This window comes from Pollicipes pollicipes, unplaced genomic scaffold (genome assembly GCF_011947565.3).
Source record: "Pollicipes pollicipes isolate AB1234 unplaced genomic scaffold, Ppol_2.1 Scaffold_6686;HRSCAF=7923_pilon_pilon_pilon, whole genome shotgun sequence".
Lineage (NCBI taxonomy): Eukaryota > Metazoa > Arthropoda > Thecostraca > Pollicipedomorpha > Pollicipedidae > Pollicipes > Pollicipes pollicipes.
Genome location: NW_023596921.1, coordinates 10349989 through 10365012, shown reverse-complemented (window position 1 = coordinate 10365012; position 15024 = coordinate 10349989). Strand labels below are relative to the sequence as shown.

Here is a 15024-nt window from a genome sequence, read left to right as displayed (position 1 = left end):
CCTGACAGCTCAGCAACACCGGTCGCCCGCAGCCCGTCGGCGACGCAGACGGTTTGCATGTTCCGGACAGCCCCCAAGGCCGGGCGTTAATGAGTAAGCCCCGACGGTAGCAGGGCGTGGCCGCCGGCCCGGGGTGCTAAGACAAATTACGGTCCACAGATCCTGGATGGAAATTTATGGGCGCCGTTGTTTGGCCGGGGCAACAAGTGGCCGAGCAATACAGCGTCCGTGTGCACGCGGAACGGACCAAGACTTTTGTTCTTGGAGCGCAGACATGCAGACATTGGACAGCAATTATAACGGCGGCAGGCCAAGGCTCATAATTGTTCCACCGCCGAGGCGTGGCTGAAAAGGATGTGGAAACGGGGCATCGTTGCGACAAGAGCGCCGCGCTGTTTTGTCGAAAAGCGCTTGTTCGTATCCTTGAATTGGTGTTTGCCAGAAGTCGCAATTATTTGCAGCACATACCGAGAACACGCATATATTATCACGCAATCAGTGACACAAAGTTAACAGCAACAGCCACCAAAGTGTGTACAGCTGAAGCACACAGGACGCCGACGAATGCAACTAAAAGCTGATTCGGATCACTCATCCCATTGCCAAGAGAACCCCATGCGTGTTCATCTGCTTTGTGAGATGCAAAGGCACTCATTCAGCAGTGCCCAGCGGTGACGACCGTGACTAAAAACGATTGAGCGGTTCACGAATCGGCCAAGGTTTTGCGGCATCTAGTCACTCCGATCAGTCGCAAGCTGAGAACAGCTCACGCAAACAGCCCGCAAGCGGCACACGGATGACCTCTCACGTGACCTGGCCGGCTCGCCCACCAGGCCCACAAACCGGGCCGGAAGGAACGACCAACAATCCCTGCCGCCCACCAGAAACACGCGGGGTCTCACCAACACGAGGCGTCATCGCTCCTCGCCCGGCGGCGGCCGGCGGCCCCCGAGCCGCTCAGGCGCGCGCCCGGTCCATGAGAAAGCGGCGCACCTGCGGCACGGCGTCGCACACCTGCAGGCCGACGGAGCGGAGCAGCACGGCCGGCAGCGCCTCGGTGCCGTACAGCCGCTGCAGGCCGTCGGTGAGCGTCAGCAGCGCCGCGCTGGCGCGCTGGCGCACCGTCTCGTACTCGGCCAGGTGGCGGCGCGCGCCCAGGTCGGCGCCGCAGCTGGCCGCCGCCGCCAGCGCCGCCGCCAGTGCCGTCACGTCGCCGAAGCCCAGGTTGGCGCCCTGGCCGGCGAGCGGGTGCACGCGGCGCGCCGCGTCGCCGACGAGCACGGCACGCCGCGCCGTGTATGCCTCGGCATGCTGCAGCGCCAGCGGGAAGGCGGCGCGGCTACCGGGCACGACGCCGGCCACGGATGGTGGCAGCTGTAGCGGGCCCGACGGGGCGCGCAGACCGAGCGCGCCGAGCAGGCCGCGCGCCGCGTCCGCCGCCCACTGCACGGCCGGCGCCGCCTCGTGCTCGTCCCACAGGCTGCGATTCAGCGCGTCCACGAAGTCGTCGTCGGAGAGCGCGAGCAGGCGGCGCGCCTCGGCGTCGGACGTGCTCCAGACGAGCGAGCTGCGCGTGTCGGAGAGCGGCAGCAGCGCCAGCGGCCCCGTCGGCAGGAACCGCTGCCAGGCCACGTTGTTGGCGAGGTCGGCGTCGGCGAGGCACAGCGTCGCCACTACGCCGCGCTGGCCGTAGCTCCAGCCGAGCGTGCGCACGCCCATGGCGCGGCGCACGGCCGAGCCGACGCCGTCGGCGCCAACCAGCAGCGAGCAGCTGAGGCGGCGGCCGTCGGCCAGGCGCAGGCGCACGGCGTCCTCCCCCGGCGCGGCGCCGGCCGGCGGCAGCGCGATCTCCTCCACGGCCGCGTCGTACGCCACCTCGCCGCCGGCGGCCGCCAGCGCGGCGGACAGCGCGCGCGTGATCACTTCGTTCTCGACGATGTAGGCAAGGTCCTCAGGCCGCTCGAGGTTCTCGAAGCGGATCATGGCGTCGGAGCGCGACTCCCACACCTGCATGTGCTGCGTGGTGCTGTACCGCTCGAGTCGCTCCCACGCACCCAGCCGCTCCAGCAGGCGGCGCGTGGCCGGGCTGAGTGCGCACACTCGGTTGCTGAACTCGGCCGGCAGGGCCGCTGCCGGTGGCGGCGCCGGCCCGGCCTCCAGCAGCGTGACGCGGTAGTCGCGCAGCACGGGGTCCGTGCACAGCGCGGCCGCCATGGCCAGGCCGACCATGCCGCCGCCGCTAACGATCACGTCGTACTCCTGCTCTGGGATGGCGGTGCAGAGCCGGCGGGTGGCTGGTAACCGGGCGCTGGCCGACCACAGGCAGCGCCACGAGCGCAGCATGGCTTCACTGATGGGCAGCAGACTTGACAGCAGGCAGCCTCACACACACACTGAGAAGAAGATGGAGGCAGTGGTCAATAATTACAACCACAGGGATGCACCTGCAGCATGCACATATCAGTGTGAGAGCATATATGAGGTTGTATGGGAGGAATGAGAAAAGGCATTAGTTATTCCAGCCATGACATAATAAGAGGCTGCTCATAATGTAAACATTAATGAATGGACACAAAAACACCCAGTATGTTGACCTCCTCAGAATCCACAACAATAGGCTCTATCTGGGCATTAGAATGTCCCTCATTCCAAGCTCTGCAGACACAGGTACACTGAGATTTAGCATCTAAACAAAAATTTACAACTGTGATTGTTTTATACTAGATGGCTATGGGCCAAGGGAACCTGTGTCAGTGTTGAAATGGTTAAAGTTACTGGCAACTCTGAGCCACAGAGCAGAGCTTTGGCATTGCAAGCTTTGTAAGTACACATTGGGCTGGATGGTGCTGATATTGCTTAATGACAGGTTGGTGGTATGTTTGCCCACATCATGCAGCTAATTTCATATCTTGATTTTCCCTGGCCTCAAAAACCTGATATAAATCCTCATTCATGCCCCATGGTAAGCAGATTGATGGTCTGTGCGTCACTGTGCATGGCATCACTGATCACCTGGACTGTTTTTGGCATACCTGCTGATAATTTTATTAATGGAATCATTTATTTTTTCTATCATCAGGAGGGGTCCCAACACCACAGCACCTGGTTGCAGAGATCCAGGCCTGGTTTTAATATTTCTCAGCTTGTTCTCAGTTTAAAATTTTAAGCATGGTCAAATGGTGGTACTACTGTCATGTTGCATGAAGATGACACCTAATTAGACAGCTTGTTCAAAGATATCTGACTCGATTCACAGCACAATGCTCATGCAACATGCTGTGCTATTTGCAGCAGGACACTTTGTGACTGTAAGGCCAGTGGTTCTGAAGATAAAGTGCCTGTCAAGAGTGTGACTGGCCAGGGCAGACCAGGTTGCTGCAGTTACACTACTTCTAGCTACTGAAATAGGGGCCCACTAGTGTTCTTTAGCACACAGGATATATCATTACATATCTCCATCACTAATAATATCAACAATCTGATGTTTTCGGCACAGATTTTGGTCAAATACTGTGGGCCATGTTGTAGGTCTTGCAGATATCACAGCTTGCAGGCAAAATAATGTGGGGAGCAGAATCCGAAGAACATAATTAACTGAGCAGGCAACACGTGCACAAAGCATGAAACCCAATCTCTGGGCTGTTGCTCGATTGCTTGCAACTACCGATGAAGCGGGGACGGCACATCCTGCAATGTGAATGTGTCAGATCTACAATTTGGTAGCTGTACGTGTGAGGAAATTTTTCTAGTTGGCAGCTAAGCTAAATGTAGCCTAACTGGACGCTTGTGGGACGTTTCGTGACATAAGCCATCATCAGTATCATCAATGCCTTTACGCAACGCCTCTCCGTGCCCTGCGTCGCCGCAGCTTGATATCACATCCATATTGGTTTCTTTTGTGCATTGGTAGGGCCACGTTTTTAGATTTTGGTACGCAGAGAAGCAAAAAATGGCAACATCGACGTTACCTCGGATGCTTACCAAAGCCCTGCTAGACAGGAAGGTAATTTGTTTTCTATTTTCACGTTTTGTCTATGTAAAACGTAGCATTTTTTTCAGTGGTGATGAAGGGTCGCTTAGAAAAGCTGTTAATTACTTCCCAAATTAGTGTGCATCAGCTAATGGGTACGGAGGGTTAGGTGGACTTGTTTTACAGCTGTACAAGCAAGGAACTTAACTAAACATGGAGATCCATAACTAAGACCCAATTCATAGCCATGCTATTCTCTTTACTTCAGCATCATAATCTGACAATATCTTGACAACAATAAGTGTGAAGCTGTAAACAGGTATACTCCTCTGCCATTGGCATAGCCATTATACCATTCAGATCAGTTGATGCAGACTGCTTTAGGAAGTGCAAGGCCTATGGTGGCAATACCAATACCTCTTATTGTTGACCTAGGAGCCTTTGAAGACTTTCATTCAGAAGTTTTTTTTCTGAAATCCCTTAAACTTCCATCATGAAATGGACAGTCTTGTTCCAGAATGGTTTGTTCAGGCATCACTATAAGTCACATGCAGTGGCTGATGGTCCCAGTGGTGTTGTAGCAGATCTCTTGTCATATTTACTTTGAGCATGCTTCAACCAGATACCTGTTTTTGGGTGTACATGGGTGCTAATTGCATATTTAAAACATTTTGCTTAGGATAGATTAAATTCACCAAAGAGCATGGAAAAGGGACCTCATGAGAGAAACCTTGGAGTTTGTGCAGTGGCACAACATTATATGGATAAGGATTTAGTCTGTTGAGTATTCCTTAGAATCTAGCAGGGGCTCCTTTACAGGCTATGATAAGCTTTCTGTCATGGAGAGCTTCCTTGGTTGATGGCAGGCCCCAGCCCTAGCTTGCCAGCACAGGTTTCATTTGTAGAGTTTGTGGGTCAGCAGGGAGTATTGACTCTATCACTGGGCAGATCATGGATTAAATTGTCTACTCTTGCAGAATCTAGCATTCTGGTTATATCAGATGGAAGAATATCATCAAAAGCAACTCAAGTGCCCCATCTTTGACCCGTGACAGTGCACCTAGCAGAACCTTTGTATGACCCATCATCAGCCATCTGCTGTAGGTGTGAGTTCTTTTATTAGGAACTTCTGGTCCTAATATGCCCACTAAAGTCAATAGAACATCATACTTTGTATGTTATTACTTGTCAGCAGCCTTGCTTTTTAAAACACCTGGTTGCTTAGAAGGAAGCCTCAGCTCCCTTGCCTTTCTCTCCCTCCCCATCTAAATTTACTGGTGTATCCTTGATAGGCATGTAAGACACGATGGTTTGAGCACTTGGCAGGTACTTGTTTGTGTGCAATTGAATTATGTGAAGGAAACAAACACTCACAACCACCATAAGTGTTATTCAAGCCTGGCAATATTTCTTTGATCCATTGAAAAGAGCTGGTCCCTTGACATATGAAGAGCTAGCACCAAACCTAATCACAATTCAAAGTTTGTTGTTGGTTTTCACCATACCTGTGAAATGGTTCAAACCTCCATTAAATGAGTTATCACTAATGGTTAAGTTGTGGAATTAGATGCACATATTTTTGGCCAGATCTAATTGAGTCACTCATATTATGACATAAATTTTGCAGCCCATGGCACAAACCAAGGCTACTGAATCACTACACAAAAAATATTTCCTCTATTGAAAACAACAGGAATATTCATAAACATGTCTATATGATTGATGCATTCCTATCTGATCCATTTCTTTTTACAGCTGCTCGCACTCACATCACTCTCCCCATCTGTTCGACATCTGAATTTGCTAGAATACCAGAGCAAGGACTTGCTTGATAAGCATGGTGTCACAGTGCAAAAGTTTAAGATGGCAGAATCTGCTGAACAGGCCAAGGAAGCTGTTAAAACATTTGGTAAGTTACATCAGGGTATTTATGTATTTTTTGTCCATGGATAAATTGCCAAGCAACTGATGAACTGATGAATGAACTTTGAACTTTTAGCTTTACTGTCAGTAACCTGTACCAGCAACATTTAGTGAGAATTGCTTGTAGCAGTGCTATGTCACCTTAGATCAGTGAGAGACAGCTCATTTTGTATCCATGAGCATCTCTGGTTTTTCCTCCACAGTCCCAGCAGAATATGTTGTGAAGGCTCAAATTTTGGCTGGTGGCCGAGGAAAGGGAACATTTGACAATGGCTTCAAGGGTGGTGTACATCTGACCAAGGAGTGAGTATGGCAACTATTGTACAGTTCAACTGCTATTTTGTAATGCCAAATAATGTGATTCCTTCATAAAGTTGCCATTTTCAAAGTACAGTTCTGTTTTACTCCCATGCTTTTCATGGGACACAAGTTGTGAAAGCTAGTAGGTACAGAATATCTTTTAGCTACTTAGCCAAGCATTAAACAGCTGTTACATAAGCTGTGCCTTAGAAGCTAGTTTGATACATTGGTTTGGCTGTTGATTGTGTGCACGCCGAGGCGACCATACAACTCATCTGAATGTAACCGAGGCGACCGCGCATCTCGTCTGAATGCGACCGAGGCGACCGTACAGCTCATCTGAATGTGACCATGGTGACCGCACAGCTCGTCTCAATATGACCATAGTGACCGTATGGCTTGTCTGAAGGTGACCGTGGTCATCGCATAGCTCGTCTGAATATGACCCTGGTGGCCGCACAGCTCGTCTCAGTTTGATCGTGGTGACCGCACAGCTCGTCTCAATATGACCATAGTGACCGTACGGCTCGTCTGAAGGTGACCGTGGTCATCGCACAGCTCGTCTCAACATGACCCTGGTCATCGCACAGCTCGTCTCAATATGACCCTGGTGAACGCACAGCTCGTCTGAATGTGACCTTGGTGACCGCACGTGTTTGCAGTGCGTCGAATGTGCCCATGCTGGTCTCCTCGATGGCCGGCCACCGGCTCCGCACCAAGCAAACGCCCAAGTCCGGCATCCTCGTGCGGAAGGTGATGATCGCCGAGTCGGTGGACATCCTGCGCGAGACCTACTTCTGCATCCTGATGGACAGGTATGCTGGCGCGTGGCGCCATCAGAGGGGGACGACAACCTTGTGAAGTGGTTTTTGCATGGTCACTTTGGAAAATATGTGCGTCGAAGGCACCAGGCAGACTGGCAAGTGGTTGGTAAGTGGTTGGTTGTTGGCAAGTGGCAGACTGGCTGTGGTTAGTTTCAGTACCGCGGCGCATCAGCGGCAGCGACCCCACCCCTGCTAGGTCAGGTGCCCCTCCTACAGCCTACCCCACCCCATTCTGGACAGCCGCGTGCGCCGTATATCCTAGGAGTGCAATGTAACAGTCCATGGGCATCCAGCGACAAGATCATTTTGGTAAGCCTTTGATAGAAAGCACTCAATTGTATTTGCCCAGGCTTGTTTTGAAAGAGGTTGGTATAAGGGAGAAGCAAAGCGACCGTCATGTGGCGCGCGTCGGGTCAACCGAACACATTGGGCGCTAGCAACTCAGCCTTGTCGAGGCCGCGCGCCGGACCGGCTGACGCCGCTCGCCGGCGCTGTCGGCGGCGCTGAGTCGGCCCCGTGACCGGCACGGCGCCGCCTCTGCCGCAGGGAGTACAACGGCCCGGTTATCATCGCCTCGCCGGACGGCGGGGTCGACATCGAGGAGGTGGCCGAGAAGACGCCCGACCGGCTGCGCACGCTGCCAGTCGACATCCACCAGGGCGTCACCGACCAGATGGCAAGCGAGCTGGCTGCCTTCCTCGACTTCAAGGGCGACCTGCAGGCCAAGGTGGGGTGGGGTGTCACCGGCCAGGAGGGGGGGGGGGGGGGGTACGCGAGGAGCGCGCTGGCGAGGTACTGCGATGGTCGGAGAGGTGGGGGGGGGGGGGGGGGGGCTGGTGGTACGCGAGGAGCGCGCTGGCGGGGTACTGCGGCGGTCGGAGAGGTGGCAGTATGCGGATGCCTTATTCCGTTGGCGTCTCTCGGGACATCCCGAATGAAAAAATAAAACGCATTTGCATTGTTTTGTCACCCGTGCCGTCAGAGCCCAGTGGCTGTGCATGTTAAGCATTTCTCGAGACAAGGAGATGCGAAAAATAACAAAAGCATGGCAACCAGTGCAGTCGATTCGGTCATTTGTGTGCATTAGACTATTGCCTACTACATGAGCGATTATCTGTGATGAAAAATTTATCGGGGTGTGTTGAAGTCCGGAAGCTTATCTCCGTTGAGAGCCCGCGCCATGCGGCTTCGCTCGTTCGTCCGCTCATCCTCGTAACACTGAGCGGCCTGGTCTCGGCGTCGGCTGTTAACAGCTGCTGTTTTGTTTCTCGGCGCAGGCGGCCGGCGAGATTCAGGCGCTGTGGAAGCTGTTTCTGGCTGTGGACGCCACTCAGGTGGAGATCAACCCGTTTATCGAGACGCCGCAAGGCCAGGTGGTGGCCGTCGACGCCAAAATTCAGGTGAGGCGCCGCTAATGGCAGCCCGCCGTTACAGCTTGTTGGACTGAGTAAGACCGCAGGAACTCTACAGTACAGAACAGTGTAGTCTGTGTTTAATGAACGAGTTGTACAAGCCCAAACACGCTGATGCGTATGGTGGCAGACGAAGCCACCGGCCTCTGGCGTGGTGAGAGGTGCGCCCTTTGTTTCCCCCTGGTCACAGGTTACTTGTTTTTGCTGCTATCACAACTCTTAGATGCATGGGCTCTGCTATAGGGTGGGGAAGAGGGACAGCCGCTACATCGTCAAAATATAGCGTCACGCGTGTGCATTTTAACTAGAAAGAAGCAGTTTAAACTGTCATGCCCCCAATTTGTGCCCGTGGCGAAGCCCATGGTGAAGCCCGTGGTGAAGCCCGTGGTGAAGCGACCGCTAGATCTTTGCCTGCTTATCTGCCCGTTCTCCCGCCTGTTCGAGCCACGTCCCACATTTTTCACCGGAGTGCTGTCGTGCGAGGTGGTGCCGCCGTTCCATCGTGCGGCTCCTCTGACACGTGGTCCTTATTCGGCCAGCTGTATGGTCGGCTGACTCTGACCTAGCCCGGCCCGACGCCTCCGGCAGTTCGACGACAACGCCGAGTTTCGCCAGCGCGAGATCTTCGCGCAGGAGGACACGAGCGAGTCGGACCCGCGCGAGGTGGAGGCCGCCAACCACAACCTCAACTACATCGGCATGGACGGCAACATCGGCTGTCTCGGTCAGTGCTGGGGAAGTGGGCTGGCTGTCCCGGTCAGACCCCTATTTTATAACCTGCGGGATGGTGCCTGATTTACGTTAACGCCCTCCGCATCATGTGGAGCATAAGACGTGCCTGATAGCGGCCACATTATTCGTGTGAAATGCTATGCAGAAAGTTGTGTTAATCATTTAAGGATATATATATATATATATATATATATATATATATATATATATATATATATGATGCCTGTAGATATGTGCCATACTGTTTGTTAATTTATTGACGCATGAAGCGCTTTATCTCAGTCGTCAAGCTCTCACAGTGGCCATCCCAGATTATCCATGTCATGTATCTATTAAATTTAATTGTTGAGCACCCTGGAGAGATTTGTGGTTTGGAAAGTAGCATCGGTGTGCCCATCCTTCTTGCGATGTGAGTAATCGAGATGCCAATTTGGCTCAAGCATTGCTCAGCAACTCATGGCTTTTGTGGTACTGATATTGCGTCTGCATGCTCTTGGGTTTCCCCTCGCCTTCCAGAGTTTGCACGATATGCGTGCCGTGCACTGGCAGTGGTGGCAGTGGTGGCGTCCCTCTACACCGACGGTGGGGACCGTGGTGGGACCGTCTCCCCACTGACTGTCCCGCTGTCCCGCCAGTGAACGGCGCCGGCCTGGCCATGGCCACCATGGACATCATCAAGCTGCACGGCGGCGAGCCGGCCAACTTCCTCGACTGCGGCGGCGGAGTGCAGGAGGAGCAGGTCAAGAACGCCTTCCAGCTGCTCACATCCGGTGGGTAGGGGGCGCTGCCCGCGGGCCCATCGGCGGGGCTTGACGACGGTGGGAGCGACTGGCAGCCGCGGCAGACTGGCTCGGAGCTGATCACGCCTGGTGCGGCTACGCGGAGGAGGCTGGTGGGCGCACGGTGGCGTCGCCGTGCCGCACGCCTGTCAGGCTGGCGTTTCGGACTCCACGGCGTGAGCGTCGCCGTGCGGCGCGTCTGTCAGGCTGGCGTTTTGGACTCCTCGGCGTGAGCGTCGCCGTGCGGCACGCCTGGCAGGCTGGCGTTTCGGACTCCTCGGTGTGAGCGTCGCCGTGCGGCGCGCCTGGCAGGCTGGCGTTTCGGACTCCTTGGTGTGAGCGTCGCCGTGCGGCGCGCCTGGCAGGCTGGCGTTTCGGACTCCTCGGTGTGAGCGTCGCCGTGCGGCACGCCTGTCAGGCTGGCGTTTCGGACTCCTCGGTGTGGACGTCAGCCGTGTTGTTCGCTCGTGTGGATGGGGCTGTATGCTCATGGGATCTTAGTTTTACTTGTAGTCTAGCCAACGTAATGTTTGACCGATAGTACAATCAGAATAGTGCGGTCCCAATGATAAGGCCTGTAGTGTGCGGGCCCCAATGGCGTATGGAGGAACTTGCTTAGTTTGTGTTATCACCTGATGTGTCTTTACGTATCTCTGTGCCCAGCTCGCTCGTCCCGCGCCGATCGTGGCGTCTGGCGACGAGGCGCCGGTGTGACCTGACGCTAGGCCCTTCACTTCAGATCCTAACGTGAAGGCCATTCTGGTGAACGTGTTCGGTGGCATTGTCAACTGCGCCACGATCGCCAACGGCATCGTGAACGCCTCCAAGTCGATCAGCCTGGACCTGCCCCTGGTAGTGCGGCTCGAGGGTAAGCACATGCTCTGTCAGAAAATGTGGAGCGGTGCTTGAACGCCTAAAAGCCTTGACTAAATATGGTTCGCCTCGAAGAACATTTAAGGCCTAGTGAAGGGAGTGTTCCATATTTGTATGGGGTCATGGACTGGAATCACCATATTCGAGATCAGTCGGTGCAGCTCACTGCCCTATTCTTCTTACGCCCTAAACCCCTCTAGCTTGAGTTACGCGCCCACGAAAATGTGGGGACTTTTTCGTGTAGACCGTTTCAAGGTTATTATGTATGCGCGACGCCAAAGACACGTCATTCAGATCCTGCCATCCCATTGGTCATTTATCGTTCAAGGTCAACAAGAATAGAATTGTCGAGCTGTTCATAGCTGGTGCCTTTGAGCACAATTTCCAGGTATAGCGATCGCCAATCGGCTCTCAACCAATGTTGTGCAGGCTGTGCAAATTTCAGTCACGATTTGATTATTTGGAACTCTTTCGATCAGTAATGATCATTTCGGGGCTATGTGATGAAGGGGAATGGATAACAGTGGTGGCAGGACCACATGCGCTTGTGGGGGGAGGGGGGGCGGGGGTAACCGCTGAGCCATAGCCCACATGGGACCCCTCTAAAAGGTATGCGCTGGGCGCCCCCTCGGGTTTCCCCTCTAGGGGGATTTTCGACCGGCCCGTGGCTGGCGCATGCAGACAAGCGGGGCAACACGAGGATGCAGGATGAAGCGAGAAAGAGGACAAAAGTGTCGGATATTCAATCACGAATCCTGTCTCGCGTTACATAATACAGATGCTGGACTTGCCTTTTATTACGGAAACAAGGCTTGTAATCGAATAACTTTAGAATAGCGTCTTAACCGAGTATGTGAATGCAAGCAAACAGCTTAAACTCACGGATGAATATGCAAAAACCCCTAGGGAATGGCCCAAAATTCGAGCAGATAACGATATTTGGTTTATCACTGCCATGGCCGCCTGTCTGGCGATTTTAAGTTTTATAAATGAGTGATACGGCGGTAATTTCGCGCGGCTAGTTTGGCTGCACCTCAACGTCATACAAAGTTTCATGATGCAATCAGTGACGCATTGGGATGCATGTTTACGTGACGGAAAAATTTCGTTGGCTAGAGCAGTTTTTTCTCTTAAAAGCATACCAATAGTTGTAAGTGAGGTGATCTTGTCATACCTGATACTTGCTTAAATGCCTTAAAAGATGGAGCATTGCCTTTAGGTATTGTCGGCCTCAGCCGACAGCAATAGAACGCAAATTTGATGCTTACGGTGAGTTCGAACGTCAACACCACTGTCTGGAGTAGGTCGCACACGACAGCCAGACAGCCACCGTCTGGTAGAGGTCGTGGACGGCAGCCACTGTCTGGAGTAGGTCTTGAAAGACAGTCACGACTGATTCTCACTATAGTCTTGTCATCTCGTAGAATAGTTGTGCATAGCTATGCCTTTAATATTTAGCTGATGGAGAGCCTCCTGTAGGTATTTGGCATTTTAATGTATTCGGGTTGAGTGGTCGTTGAACCCCATGTGAAGACGATAAAGATGAATATGTCAAGGTATGAACGTGTCATTTATCACATTCACACAGGGCTTAACGATCACTTCCAGCTCAAACGTCTCAAAAAGGTACGTTGAGAAACTGTGGCCGACCTGATCTGCTTGCGGCGACAGGTGTGCCCAATAGGGACCAGCAGCACGTGCGGCAGTACTGGTGGACCTCGGTACAGCCCCCTCAGCCCGTACAGCCCCCTCAGTCCGTACAGTCCCCTCAGTCCGTACAGTCCCCTCAGTCCGTACAACCCCCTCAGTCCGTGCAACCCTCTCAGTCCGTACATCCCCCTCAGCCTGTGCAGCCCTTACAGTCCCCTCACCGCGCTCCCTGTCTGACACTGCCCTCGCCGCAGGCACAAACGTGGAGGAGGCCCGCCGCATTCTGTCGGACTCGCGGCTGCCGATACAGACCGCCTCCGACCTGGAGGACGCCGCCAAGAAGGCCGTCGCCAGCCTTTAGGGTGACTGTGTCTGGCGGCCGCGCGCTCGAAAGGCCACCAACCTCCGACGCCTGAGGCTGGGGTCTGGCTTTGCTGCCAATTGATAGTGACGACGCGTAGGATCGGGTTATCGTGGAGCTGCAGCTCGGTATCGATTGTGGTGAAAGCGAACCGGTGATTTTGACTTTCAGAGTATTTTTCAGATGACGACATTCCAGGCGTGCAGCGTACAGCTGCCTCTTTTGTAAGGTGTCTGGATCATGTTGGTGCTTGCAATACACTTACTAAAGCATTTCTACTGGCGTTATCATGATCGCAATTTACTGGGGATGGCGTCGGATTCAAGCTGAATCGGTTAACCATTCTTGGATCGCCCCATTTCGCATAAGCTGCAAGTCAGTTGATTTTGTCTTACAAAACACGCCATATCTGTCATCACGGCCATCGTTGGCCCCTCGAAAGAGACAGCCGCGGTCGCTCAAATCAACGCGCAGACCAAATGAATTTGCCCCGACGTTTTGTTTAACTTTTGGATACGAAATTAGGTTGTTCCACCAAACCCTGCCACTACAACGCCCACAAATGGAACCTCGTTGCCAGGGGCTTTCATACTAGACAAGATGTCAGCCTCACCTTGGAACGCAGCGCGGTGCCCGACCTAGGCACCGTCAACCATTTCCACTTCCACCTATCAAGTCAGTTCGATGTGCAGTGCAGCTCCCTCCTATCGCCCCATGGTCGCATCCAACAACACATGAAATATGTAAAGCTCCACAGCGAAATAGGGACTGCTTGCTCAGCGCGAGCAAGTGTGTATTAACAACGGACATCAAAGCGTCCCCCTTCCCAGAGTTCCCCTTGTTATTTCCCCTTTTCCTGGTTTACCAGTAAGAGTTTCGTGGTCTACCTGTTAGTTTCCTGGTTTACCAGCTAGAGTTTCCTTGTTTACCAGTTAGAGTTCAAGGGAACGGTTCAACCAGCACACTAGCATTGAACATGTGATCAATCAATGATGCATCGATCGACATGCCGCGGGATGATCGAGCTGAGGTGGGCATCAGCAATGAATCAATTGTCATGGATTCAAGCAACATGCAGTCGTCATTTTGAATGAGATCCGGATGGTTCAAAAAGTCTTGAGTCGAAGGTGAAGTGTTTCCGAACAAATATTGACTGTGACCACAGGCCTGGTGGACTCGTAGTCTGATTCGCTGATAAGGCAGAAAATACAGACACAAACTAAATATAATGAAAATCGAAGACATCGGGAACATACAGTCTGCACGCCAAACTATTATGAGCCTGCTGGAAGAAAGATGGGCCTGAAATATGTTGAATGGGGCGAAGTGTAGAGCGTCAACATCGCCGTCCCGGCTGTATTGGGCCGGCGCCACCGGCGGCCGCAGCTGATGTTACCGTCCTCTTCACTTCGCCCCCACGACTGACGTTTGCCGCAGACACCGCTAATTACTTTATTCAACGAGTTCAAGGTATAATTCTCCAGTTCACGATGTCGATGCATCTGCCGGGTAGTAAAAACGCGCGGTCTTGGTAATCGGGGATGGAATTTCTTGATCGTTTCTCGGGAAATGAGATAGCTGTGGTATCGTAATGGGAGACGTACTTAAATTTTTTCGTTGTTTTTTGCTACCCGCAGAACGGTCAACCGGCTTTTCAGCAGACGGCGGACAATTCGCGGATTAAATGTTGCTTGAGCGTGACCACGATCAAGATAGACCGTGATGAATTATTTGCCATTTGTGTGATGACGGCTGCGGTGGGTATGTGCCAGACAACCAGAAGCCGGTCTGCTCGAACAAACAAGATTAGTCCTGCTTCACGATGCCCTGGGCCGCTTCCTCTGTGGGTGAGCTGTCGTGAGCATGGGATCGTTGGAGACAAGTATAGCCGGTGACGGAGACCGCGCCGGACGCCGCTGCTCTGACGAATTGGACGAGGTCCTCATCTCCGACGAAAACTGCAACATCGTGCCGAGTTGCTAAAAAAACATGCCTTAAAATGCAGGCACGTCGCTGGGCCCAAAATGGATGCTACACATTTTTCACACTCTTATCCGGCCGTACGGTATTCGAATTTTGCGGTAGCGCTAAGCTGGCACACGTCTGACACAGCTGCAAGCTATTTCGGTGCGATGACACCGCGTTAGGGGAATGCAGTCAAAACAACCCAAGGATATTCGGTCCTATTGGTTGTGGCTCT

At 53.1% G+C, this 15024-nt stretch overlaps 2 protein-coding genes across 3 annotated transcripts; one reads left to right on the top strand and one right to left on the bottom strand.

Moving 5' to 3' along the window:
* Positions 1–465: 465 nt before the first annotated feature.
* Coq6 (ubiquinone biosynthesis protein COQ6, mitochondrial) lies at positions 466–3693 on the bottom strand. Of its 2 annotated transcripts, none has more exons than XM_037231223.1 (2): positions 3665–3693; positions 466–2393 (listed from the first exon to the last, which is right to left on the bottom strand). In XM_037231223.1, exon 2 carries the CDS (start codon positions 2341–2343, stop codon positions 958–960), a length of 1386 nt encoding a protein of 461 aa, XP_037087118.1. In that variant the 5' UTR covers positions 2344–2393; positions 3665–3693; the 3' UTR covers positions 466–957. The 2 variants fall into 2 exon arrangements, with proteins under 2 accessions (XP_037087118.1, XP_037087119.1); XM_037231224.1 differs by lacking the exon at positions 3665–3693 and adding an exon at positions 3512–3639.
* A 138-nt stretch (positions 3694–3831) lies between these two features.
* ScsbetaG (Succinyl-coenzyme A synthetase beta subunit, GDP-forming) lies at positions 3832–13100 on the top strand. The gene is made up of 10 exons (XM_037231477.1): positions 3832–4003; positions 5726–5879; positions 6097–6196; positions 6856–7008; positions 7564–7744; positions 8295–8417; positions 9018–9153; positions 9797–9931; positions 10680–10808; positions 12718–13100. Exons 1-10 carry the CDS (start codon positions 3950–3952, stop codon positions 12822–12824), a joined length of 1272 nt encoding a protein of 423 aa, XP_037087372.1. The 5' UTR covers positions 3832–3949; the 3' UTR covers positions 12825–13100.
* Positions 13101–15024: the final 1924 nt, after the last annotated feature.

Bases quoted from the DNA above. Each gene is read 5' to 3' on its own strand.
- Coq6 (XM_037231223.1), bottom strand. From the start codon at position 2,343: ATGCTGCGCTCGTGGCGCTGCCTGTGGTCGGCCAGCGCCCGGTTACCA.
- ScsbetaG (XM_037231477.1), top strand. From the start codon at position 3,950: ATGGCAACATCGACGTTACCTCGGATGCTTACCAAAGCCCTGCTAGAC. The intron at 7,009-7,563 runs GTATGCTGGCGC...CCTCTGCCGCAG, and splicing joins TTCTGCATCCTGATGGACAG to GGAGTACAACGGCCCGGTTA. The intron at 9,154-9,796 runs GTCAGTGCTGGG...CTGTCCCGCCAG, and splicing joins CGGCAACATCGGCTGTCTCG to TGAACGGCGCCGGCCTGGCC.